Genomic DNA, 11,978 nt, shown 5'->3' with positions numbered 1-11,978 from the left:
TTGGACAAGGGAGACAACAAGTAAACAAAGCAAGACTACGAAATACATAAACATTAATACACATATATATGTAACGATGTGCGAGGTCCCAATCAATCAGAGGTCGTAGGCGGCTGCATTATTTGCCTATGCATAAGGCTGGAGCTGCGCCATTGGTACTTAGACCAAACCTCTATCGTCCTGCGTGCTAAAATATTACCCACGATTATGTTCCGGGCCGCAAAAAAATACAAATTTAACTGGATCATAAATAAAGCGTGTGGGATTCAATGAGGAAGAGAACATCTTTCTATTCAGATTCTATTCTATGAAAGTTTTGCTGTAAAACGCCTTTAAGTTGATGACGTTTACAGAGCTAGGCCCCTACTTCATCACAAGACTACATTGAGCACCTTGCTACAGAAATCCGTTTATGTGGCTAGCACAATGACAAACCGCTTATACTTTTCCGCAACTAAAGTCAGCTACCCATTAGAGCTGGTTGGACTCAGAGGCGCTTAAGGTCCAAGTCTTCATCAGGATTCGAACCCGGTACGCCTGGTTTGGAAGCCAAGCGCTTTACCCCTCAGCCACTGCCCCTCATGAAAAACATATGGCCAAAACAAAACTCTTGAAACTGCTGGAAAGCTGTTACGAAGTGGAAACGGCTAACTCAAAATAAACTATTTACAAAAGATTAAAACTAAAGAAATGTCTAGAAATACAAAAATGACTGCATGAATATTAGAAAATGCTAAAGTGAAACCTTTCATTTTGAAGTGCTTCAACCTACTTAGATTTCCTTTTCTTTCTTTTATCATATGTCTATTTATTTTCAATGCCTATTAACTGCATTGTGGGGGGAGACGTTTTGAAGCCCCAGTTAAGGGTAAGCAGACTTGAGACATCCCTGGTTAGATTAACCTTTTCCTTCTTGTACTATGGAGAGCAGAAAATCACCAAAGCCTTTTTTAAAATAAAAATTACAAATACAAACATATAAGCATTGCTCTATTAATAGTACATGACTCTATCGGGAATTTCCTCAAGTATAAGTTTTCAATGTCTTATGACGTGGATGGGAGTGTCTCCTAAGATAGCGCTCCACAGTCACATGACAAAGTGTTGGACAAGACGTTGCGACTGAAGGAAGTCAAAAAAAAAATAAAAGTGTAAGTTTAAATAGTTTAGAAAGATACTGAGACTGTAGGGATGTGAAAAAAGATTTAAATAAAGTAAGTTCAATGATTATTTATGTTATTTTTGTGTGTACCTATATTCTAATGTATAATTATGTATACGATTTATAAGAAAGTGGCACCTAATGTAGATATTCAAGACTTCATCTAGATTGCAATCAATTTTGTTTTTTTGTTCTATGTAACTGTTTAATTTTTTGTAAGGTTAGGATTGGTGTGTGTTTATAATAGGGTAAATAGTGGCAAGTGTCACATAAAGAAATTCACAAACCTGTTCAATTGTAACATCTAATAATGTGTCTACTTGTATCTCAACAAGATCTTTTTTAACCAAGTTTTTACAAAATCACTCAATCTCTCTGTAAGGTTTTATTCTCATACAGTTTATTTATTCCACTTTGCATTCTGGGATTAAGTTCAAACTTTCCGCGTTTATTTATTGTCAATGACAACACGTGACTTAATAAACACAAAATTAACCAATCACTTCATCAATGAGTCGTAATTAATGTCTGTTGTTTTCTATGGGATATGTATTATAGCGGCCTTGGTATACCAGTGACAATAATCACGCACAGATATATCCCGACAATCAAGCCACAAATGTTACTTAACAGTAGTTGTTATTTTGTGAGCAATTAACTAGCACAGCGGTAAAACATGTTGAATTTCCATTATGGAGAGACTATTTCGTTTTTTATTTTAAATATTGTTATTGAAATGTCAGTATAGAACCTTCAACTCCTTCCAGTGGTCCATAAAATTCTTGTTTAGACCAAAAAGAAGAGACTTTTTAAGATCTAAGTGAATAGAGAAACACTTTTAACATTCAATCATCGTTGAGTTTCCTCTTTTAGATTATTTTTTGTTTACAATATGATGAGAAAAATTCAAATACCAGTTTTAAAACATACAGAAATAGTGTATACCTCTTCAAACATATATCATAATATTCTGAATAGTTGGACACTACTGCTAATAAGCGCATATCTGCACATTGTGACCAACATGGTTCCACAACATCTGACGTAATTATATAATGTTTAATTAGAATAAAAGCTTTAACTAAATACACACTTATTTATTTCATTGCCAACATGGCCCCAAGTGCATTGTAACTCAGCCTCAGAGAACTAATGTTTGCTCTAGACCCAGTACTTCAGACAAACTTTGTAGTTACCCAGTTTGCCCCCTCCCCTGTGAGGATACTAGGGGTGCACCGGATAGTCCCTCCGGCTCCGGCTTCTGCCGAATATTCGGCATTTTTTACTATCCGGTGCTATTCGGCTCCGGTCGGATATCACTACCGGATAGTAAACCGGATAGTAAAAAATACACCTATTTAATATGCATAGAGTGGACCTCGTTCCATTAATGTCTGTTGTAGAATGTATTAATGTTTATATGAAAACAAAATAATGTGCTTAAAAATAGAGCGATTATGAGTATACATCAAACATCGTTTATTATAAAGACAAGGCATGTTAATAACTTAATATAAATAGAGATGAAACTTTACATCATAAATGCGCTTTACATACAGAGCAGCAATGACTGGCACTTTTTTCAATTTGTCTTGACCTTTGAGTAAGTTAGTTAACATGTTAAAATGCTACATTCCTTGACTACGTCATGCTGACCAGACGTCTGTCTAGCTGTGCGGGTATATCTCCAGAGGTAGAGATGAACAACTCCCACCCCTTTTATTTGTTTAGTCCATCACAGGGGAGTTTATTTATAGGTAGGTGACCACAAGTTAAATACGATGGACGTAGGTTTAATGTCAGCGTATTGACACTCTCTAGAGGTCACACCTTTCGAGGGAACTTTACTTGTTTACTTAGTAGTTAATCTTTATTACGGGGGCTGGACTACCATAGCCACACCTCTAAGGTAACTAGGTATATTTTTAGATGAACAACTCCCTCCCCCTTTTATTTTTTTTAGCCCATCCCATTGAATTCATTGATTGGCAGGTGACCCCAAGTCAGATACGATGGACGTAAGCACTCTCTAGAGGTCACACGAGGGAACTAGGTTTGATATTGGGGGGTGGACTAGACTTTACATTATAAATTCGTATTACATACGTAGCACACTTTAAAATCTTGTCTTGACCTTTGAGTGGTCTAGTAAACATGTAATATTTCTTAACTATGTCAAGCTGATTGTCTAGATGTGCGGGTATATCTCCAGAGGTAGAGATGAGCAACCCCCACCTCCTTTTGTTTGTTTAGTCCATAACATTGAGTTCACAGATAGGCAGCTGGTATGAGTTTGTTTATTATGAGATAGGTTGTCAATCAAGGGTCTGGACCACAAGCCACACCATTTATACTATTGGCCGGGACAATTAGTTTGTTTACTTTAAGTCTCAATTAGGAGGCTGGACTACAAGCTAAACAGACACTGACTAGGGGTATCTTTAAAGGGAGGGCTAAAGAGACTCATCACCCCCAACTTCTTATTTGTTTAATCCATGACAATGTATTGATAGACAATGACCATTCTTAAGCCAGAATGGATTAGCGCAGATTGTTGAAAAATATTGACACTGTCTAGAGGTGGCTAGATGATGAGACTAAGTTTGTTTACTTGGAGAGAAATGTCATTTAGGACGCTGAACACACGTTCGTTGCACAATAAAATAAAACAAAGATGTGCATGTGTGCGTGTATGTATTTTTCCCCTTGTATTCAAAACTTTAGAAAGAAAGCTAAGTTCATTGTTTAATTCTACTGACTTAATATATTAAGGAAAACCTTACAGTACAATTTAACATAGCAGAAAATAAATTGATCTAAAACACCACATTTAGATCTAGCAAACAAAGAAAAAATATGCTGGAATATTAAGAAACACTTGACCTCTGTAACTAAGGTACAGATATAATTTATCTATAGGCCTATACTTGACTGACCATGCAAATGTGTTATCTTTTTTCGCCTGCACACTAAACACGATTGCGTATGCCCAAGAAAAAAAAACGCGTGATGGTCAACACCATCATCTATACACACTACACTAGGACTACATGTGTAGGCAGTGTAGGCTCACTAAGTCTATCTGACCAGATTGTTACTATCAGTCGAACACAGAGTCTATTTATGGTTTTTTTTTGGTACGGAGGGTGTGATAGAGTTTTTTTTCTTCTATGGTTGATATTCCTGATTTTCTTAGATCTATATAACAGAGATCTAAACATAGATACCAATAATAGGCCTACAGACTACAATTAAATCTATGCTTCGCAATATTTAAGGCTCAGGCTATGAGTAGGTATAATAGATGTTCCTGCTGTTAATAAAATATCGTTTGCCGCAAATGGATTAATAAATATATGACCTACTACGCTTCAGATTCCAACTATTAACTAACATCTATCAGTATTAAGCCATTGAAGCCAGAACCAGAAGCAGTCTTTGGACTTAAAATTACAAGTCTGATGACCAGTTGTTGGTCAGAAATTCTTGAACACATACATCCAACCACCATACAAGCCAGATGAGAGATTTACATTAGTAACTAGTTAAATATATACTAACATATTTTACATTGACCCTCCAACACACAGCCTTTATGGTTGGTGGCCTCGTACATGCTAAACAGATTAATTTTTGTTTATAAATACTGTTAAGCTTGAATAAATCAATCAGTAACAGAGTTTAAAACAAATAAGGTATATAAAAGGAAAACAATTAATACCAACCAATATAGGTATGTTATTTAACAGTTTCGTAAAATGCTCAGCAATACAATCTATTTACAAGACACTTAGGTATTCGGCTCCGGCTCCGGCCCCGGCCGAATATCAAATTTTACTATCCGGTCATATCCGGCTCCGGCCGGATATCAAAAAGTACTATCCGGTGCACCCCTAGAGGATACATTTAATATCTGTTATTTATAAGACAAGAAGATATTTCAATTTAATTACTAGGGGGCGCTTCACAGTAGGAAAAACTTTGATTATGAAGAAGTAATCGGAAATTCCTTGAATGACTTTTTATTCTATGTCCGTGTTTCTATAAAAAGAATTTATGAAGTTGTCAGAATTTATAAAGTAAGTTATTCTATTTCAAAGTCATTTCTTCATTGTATTATTTTATTTATATAAGGTTTCTCTTAATATAGAATAGTAGAATAGTGAACTTTAGAACGAATTTAGGTTTGTATTGATGTTGTAAAGATTTAGATTTAAAACTGGCCAAATCATTTTTTACGATAAAAAAATCTAAAGTGCAGATGATGTTAAAAAGGCCATCTGTTGTTTTTTTTTTGGCCAACAGTTAACTAGCAAGGAGTCTTGTGGCCAGCATAAAGACCCGAACCCATTGGAGTTTTCAAATTGAAAATACCAGTCTTCATTGAGATTAAGATTCGAACCCAGGACCCAAGGTTCGGAAACCAAGCACTTCACCGCTTTTGATTTACAAGGTGGGCATATCTGTGGTTATAATTGCACGTATATGTTTGTATCTGCATGTGTGTGGTTATAATTGCACGTATATGTTTGTATCTGCATGTGTGTGGTTATAATTGCACGTATATGTTTGTATCTGCATGTGTGAGTTTATTATTCGATGTATAGCGTCAATCATGTGGTATATGGAAAACTAAACTTATCAGATAGTGATATGTAATATAGTGTCTACACATATTTTTTGTGACTATATGACTAAAGGAATTTCTTGCTAAATATAGATTTAATAAGAAATCGGAAATTCTAAATGTTACTTCTAAATTAAAAATAGACACCAAAGTCTGGTAGATTCTTTCGTCGTTTGAAAATTCACTTAATTCTACTTCCTTAACGTAAAGTTAGTCAAATTTCTCCAACACATGTCTAGAAATAAATATAAAAAATACTATTTTGTGGGAGACAACTAGATCTCATCCCCGAAAGCAAGTGCGGACAACTCTTTAGGACATACCAAGGTTTGTCAGAATAGTGGAAAAGAAAAGGTCTGGAAAAGGTCAGATCAAAACTGTAACAACAAACGTTCACAGCTAATGTTTGGAAATGTACAAGAAAACAAAAAGTGAAACATGAGTTACAAGAAAATCTACAAAGTACTCAGAGTTTTGTACGTCATTTCTTGAATCATAAGATAAAAAAAGTCTATTTGGGTAACAAAGGTAAAAAAAAAAGTTTTAGTTATGAACCAATTCTTATTTACTTTTAGAACTCTTTAAAAATGTCCTGCAAGAGAAAAACTCAAACTGATAGAACAGTATCGAAAAGACACAAAACAGAAAAAGTAAGTCTGTATTTGTTTAAATTAAATACACAATTTTCTTTTATTTATGCACATCTCCAACATTGCCCATATCTCAACAAACTATCTTAATCAGTGATCTTTAACCTTTTTAGCGTACCGCCCCCTCTTCGTATTTTTTTCTTTAGAAAAATCCGCAAGCGCCCTCCTCTATAAAAAAACATTTATAAAGAAGCGATGGCAAATTTGAACAAAATGTCATCAATTTATTAATTGTTATGCTTTCACTAACACTTATCCCACATGGAAGACGACTGCGTGTCAAAGGTGATCTTCTTTGGCGAGTTTTGAGTAGAACGGATTTACAGAGGTGCCTCAGAGTGAGCGCTATATTGATCCACTTAGGCGCTATTTTGTCATCACTGGCATAGAATAAAAAGCTGGCAGTATTCACTGGCATAGAATAAAGTAGCTGGCAGTATTCACGGGCAGCAGATGGCATCTGAGAGAAAAGTTTGAGAAACATGGCCTAAATTGTGATTATGTGCCAAAAACTCAAAACTCAAACTCAGACATAAATGATGATTATACCTAATGATAAATACTAGATTAGAAGGCCTAAGTTAGGTGAAATTATACAACATAGATCTAGTTAACAGGCAAACACACCTCACATGCAACAGTCTAGTCCGGCTTCGCGATGCCTACAACCCAATACAAAGTATAATAGCCAAGTAGTGTCCATGCAACTAGAAATCAGGCTTGACTTCAGTCTCAAGTGTCCCCAATAGGGGGAAAAACAACAAACAGAGAGCTCCAGCCAAAAATCTGATACACAAGCAAAACAGAAAAAAACAAAGACGCCAACGTAGCGCGTCCTTAGAAACAGCGCGACATTATGTTTAAAAAAATAAGAAAACACACACACACACCTAGCAAAGAAGCAATCCATAAGTGCATGACACCCGCTCCCCTCTTCCGTCGTCCAGCGTAAGGTTTTAACTAGGAAGTCGAATATCAAACATGTACAAACAACTTTTTTTTCATCTCATACTTTTTTCTTCACTCACGCTCAACCTTGACATGCCAGGTAGGGTTTTAATGAAAAATTAAATATCAATTGCCATTTTTACAATCATCAATGTGACTGCAATGAATTTTGTTTCTCCTTAACGAATCTAGACCATCCATGGAAGTGTCTGAGTATAATAATTCCTCCGTTTCTAATATAATAACAATAATGATACTAACAAAGACAATAACAAATGTAGAATTAAAATTGCAATTTTAAAGTGCAGAAAAATCTGGTTTTACATGAATGCGATTACTTTTGAATTGAAATTTAATTCAATTACTCAAATCTAAAACTAGTAGTATTGAATGGTAGATCTATTATCTTTATAAAAAATGTTAATGGTGTTTGTAAAATAAAGTCTATCAGTGATAAATGAGCATATGTATATATGTTTAAAAAATCTTAACTAAATCCAGATTTATACTTTTTGTGAAATGACTATTGTATTCCTCCATATTTTTATAGAGATTTGAATTTTAAGCGTAAATGAATGTGTCGATTACGAGAAACGAATACTGCAGCCGATAAATCCATTCTTCTTTCTTTTCTATACTAGCTTCTCTAGAGTCTAGATCTAGAAATAGAGTAGACTAAACCTTTAATTTCATAGATCTAAAAATTCAGTAGTAAATATTCTAAACATTTAATTCTTGAAAGATCTAAATTAACCTATAGGCTTTAATTTTAAAATAGATCTAGATGAATCATATCTAATTAATTTATAGACCTAGATGATCTTATGATAGATCTATATGTTTAGATAACATTCTACTAGATTTATAATCAGTATAGACCTATAAATAGATCTATCTAGTGTTAAGAGACTTGTATTTCTTGTGAAATGTATTTCTTTCAGGCAGATATTATACTAAAAAATCCCAGTCTTCACTAGTATTGGAACCAGTAAACCTTGTTTAAAAGCCAATGCTTTACTGTATAGTCACTGCACCACATTGCATTACTTGTTACTTAGAACAAATTCGTACATGTGCTCCTTCCCTAGTGCCAGTAAAGAATGGAATGGGTTGCCTGAATTAGCCAGAAAAACTAAAGACTTAGCATTGTTTAAGTCAATGATTGACATGCATGACTAGTTTGACACATAAATGCATGGAACATAATTATCTTCTTTTTAAAGTAACATCTGTACAATTTAAATAACTTAAGCTAAACTGGTTTGATTTTAATCTGGTCTGGTTTAGATCTAAACTACCGTAGCTTATTAGATCTTAGGTAATGTAGAACATCTAGATCTACATCTAAATTCACATAAGCTTCTAGTCTAGATATATAATCAATTAAATTCATACTACATCTAATCTATTGATATATCCATCTTTAGAGTTTAGATATAGGCCTACTTAGATTTAAATAAAGGTCAATGCATCTATATAAAATCTAAATTTCTAGATCTAATAGATAAACAAAAAGTAAGCCTACTAGATCTAGACTAGTTCTAAAATTGTAAATAACTTTGTTTAAAACAAATAATTAAAATCTACTAGATAATATTTAGAATGTTTACTTTAAAATGTAGATGTATTTACAGATTTTTTTCTAATTTGAAAACTTAAGGCAGGATGACTGGGGATGGAGTGGGCAGGACTCAAACCTAAGACTATGGAGAGACAACTATTATTGCATATATATTTTATTACAAGACTGCCAGATCTAGATAAAAATATCCCATTTGTGTAATAAGGATACTGTTGGGCTTATACAAAATATTATACATAAGAAATCCTAGGCTAATCTTTTTGTTTTTAGTTTTTCTTTATATTTTTGGTATTTAAATATTAATTATTTAATATGTTCTTTTATTACTAGTTTTCATTTTTATTATTTTCTTTTCTATCTTAAGAAATTTATCATTTAGATTTAGAATCAAGATATTGTACTCCAAAAGTAGTTTTAAAGTCAATAGAGCGCTAAATTAAAATCTAGACTACCAAAGTTTGATGAATTATTATTTTTTTACATTTCATTATAAAGCATGTCACATATATTACATTCAGTCTAAGTCCTAGAAAAAATGCAGTTAATTTTAGTTTAAACAATTTACCCAAACAAAAAAAAAATAAAAAAATAGATTTGCCTGAGAACATTTTTATGATGTAAATTGGTTTATATATATAAACAAATAAATGATACTTTATGTACATATTTTATTCTATTTTCCAGAACAGTACAGACCTTTGTTTTCCTCAAGACACATGTGGACTAAATGGTATGAAATCAAAATGAAACAAGACCTAAATTTAAAACTAAGTTTATGGCTTTATTTTATTATCAAATTTTCAACTAGAATTTAGCACAATAATATGTAGCATGTCAAATTCAGGTTGTTGCAAAGTTAGGTCTATGTTCAGCTTCTAGAACTATTTTTTAAATATTTAGTTTCTTCTCTATGAATAAAATGCAGTATTAAAAAAAAATCTTTTTTATTTCAGAAATAAAAATATTTCTGTAAAAAATTAGACTGACTCATGTATTTAAACTATTTCAGGATCAGAGGATCAGACTGACCTAGCAGACTTCTCCAGTCCTGGGGATGAGAATCAAGATACAGGTAAACTTTTGATTTGTAAATGTTTAGTTAGAGAAAGGTTTTTGTGTAAGTCTATTTTCTAATAATAATAACAGAAAAGAAAATATAAAATAGTTATTTGACTTTCATCCATTCAGATTCTCATCATTTCATCAGTGACCAGTTCAAAGTCCAGTCAGATGAGGTTGAAGTTCCACTAATTGGTAACTTTTGAGTTTCATTTTTAGTGTATAAACTGTAGAGATCAACACATGAGTTAGACTTGATCTATTCATAGATATCTCTTGATAGACTCAATACTGTACATTGTGTTGTAAACATTGGATCAAGTTTATTTCCTTGTTCTCCAGGTAATCATGAAACTCAGGAGTCAGAAGGTGGAGAAGCTGATCTACACAAATATCTTGTGGGCTGTAAGAAGAATCCAGGTCATAGCCAGTTTATACCTGTTGATACATTCACCTTGAAACATTTACCTGAAGGTCTTCAAGACAGTGATTTGTATGAATACATCAAAGCTATAGCTGACCTCACAGTTAGGGTTGATGTTAGAATGTCAAGTCCAGACAGACCAACGTTTTATCCAAAGACAACTCGACCATATCCATTTTCTAACATGAGTGAGAGAAGAAACTTGAGGACAGGAAGTGGAAGAGTGTGGGATGTAAACAAGTTCCAAGATGGAGTCAGACAAGTTGGACGTTATGGACGTACTGACTACACAAAGTGTTGGTGTAGAAAATGTGAAGGTTCAAACTCACCCAGCAATGTGTGGTGGGAGTTTGATGTGTTCACAGCCACACATGTGGTTTTTGATGACATTGAGGCCAACCACACAACCTTGAGATTGTTTTATGATAGTAATGACAGCCAAGTGGACATTGTTGATAAGGTCAGTGTTGTAGATGTAAACATTGAGGATGACTGGTGTAGGTTGAAATGTGTGACATGTAATAAAACTTTAGGAAATAAACTGATGGGAATGTTCAAACATTTTTTAAATATCTGGAGGAAAGTCTGTGACAAATACATTGCCTCTAGATCTAAACACAAGTTGACCTTTATAGTGTCACATCCTCATGGATGTTTTAAACAGGTCAGTGTTGGTCAATGGAAGGACAGACTAGAGGTGGGTGAACTTAGATCTAAGTTGACTTATACAACTTGTACATGTCCAGGAAGTAAGTGAGCACATGTCTACTGTCTGGGGTATAATGACTGGACTTGGCCTGAACTTGTCCACAGTGGAAGTCTCAAGTCTGGATTAAATTACAGTGGAGTTGGTGTTGTCTTGTGAGTTGTTTCCCTTGTGAGTTGTCCAGCTCCACCATGAAGATGTCTTTGAGAACCCTTGACATTCTGAACATCAAACTTAAATGTCTCTTTAGTCTTGAGTTATGTAAATAAATTGTGTATGTTATCTTTAAACTTACAATGTTTTGTTTCCCTTGTTATCCATGTTGTTGTTTGTAATTTACATTTAAAATAATTGAAACTTGTTCAACTACAAACCGAATCTACCAGAACTTGCTATCGACGATCAGGTTTGTGGAAAAATTTATTAGATGTAGTTCTTATGTTGTTGTTTTTTTTTAATTATTTAAAATGCAATCTAAAAGTTTGCAAACATTTCAAATACAAAAAGTTGTCGGGTATAATAAAATATAATTAATCGAATTAAAATTTTAGTGTGTTGTTTGATTTTATTTTTTAAAGTTCTTTTCTATCAAGCAGCCATGTTTTGTTTTTCAAGGGAGTTAACTAAAAATACTAATTTTTAAAAATAAAAACACAGTTGTCTTTCCATGTACCTCATAAACTTACATTTAATTTGTATAATAAATATGCCGATAGATTAACAGTAAACAACCTACTAAATGTAGACAGTATTTTATCATTTTAAATATAATTAAAAATTTAGCAATCATTTTAAAAGAAACAAACAAAAAATTAAATGT

General features: G+C 33.4%; 1 protein-coding gene across 5 annotated transcripts; it reads left to right on the top strand.

The window, feature by feature from the left end:
- Positions 1-1,094: 1,094 nt before the first annotated feature.
- LOC106060212 (uncharacterized) lies at positions 1,095-11,448 on the top strand. Of its 5 annotated transcripts, none has more exons than XM_056010407.1 (7): positions 1,095-1,214; positions 5,468-5,615; positions 6,365-6,439; positions 9,654-9,699; positions 9,979-10,041; positions 10,158-10,223; positions 10,371-11,448. In XM_056010407.1, exons 3-7 carry the CDS (start codon positions 6,377-6,379, stop codon positions 11,207-11,209), a joined length of 1,077 nt encoding a protein of 358 aa, XP_055866382.1. In that variant the 5' UTR covers positions 1,095-1,214; positions 5,468-5,615; positions 6,365-6,376; the 3' UTR covers positions 11,210-11,448. The 5 variants fall into 5 exon arrangements, with proteins under 5 accessions (XP_055866382.1, XP_055866384.1, XP_055866381.1 ...); XM_056010409.1 differs by having other exon boundaries at positions 1,134-1,151; XM_056010406.1 differs by lacking the exon at positions 1,095-1,214 and adding an exon at positions 5,108-5,241.
- The last annotated feature ends 530 nt before the right edge of the window (positions 11,449-11,978 follow it).

This window comes from Biomphalaria glabrata, chromosome 14 (genome assembly GCF_947242115.1).
Source record: "Biomphalaria glabrata chromosome 14, xgBioGlab47.1, whole genome shotgun sequence".
NCBI classification, from domain to species: Eukaryota; Metazoa; Mollusca; class Gastropoda; family Planorbidae; genus Biomphalaria; species Biomphalaria glabrata.
Note: the sequence above shows the minus strand (reverse complement) of the source record. Positions and strands in the feature narration are given on the sequence as shown.

Bases quoted from the DNA above. Each gene is read 5' to 3' on its own strand.
- LOC106060212 (XM_056010407.1), top strand. From the start codon at position 6,377: ATGTCCTGCAAGAGAAAAACTCAAACTGATAGAACAGTATCGAAAAGA. The intron at 6,440-9,653 runs GTAAGTCTGTAT...TCTATTTTCCAG, and splicing joins AAAGACACAAAACAGAAAAA to AACAGTACAGACCTTTGTTT. The intron at 9,700-9,978 runs GTATGAAATCAA...AAACTATTTCAG, and splicing joins AGACACATGTGGACTAAATG to GATCAGAGGATCAGACTGAC.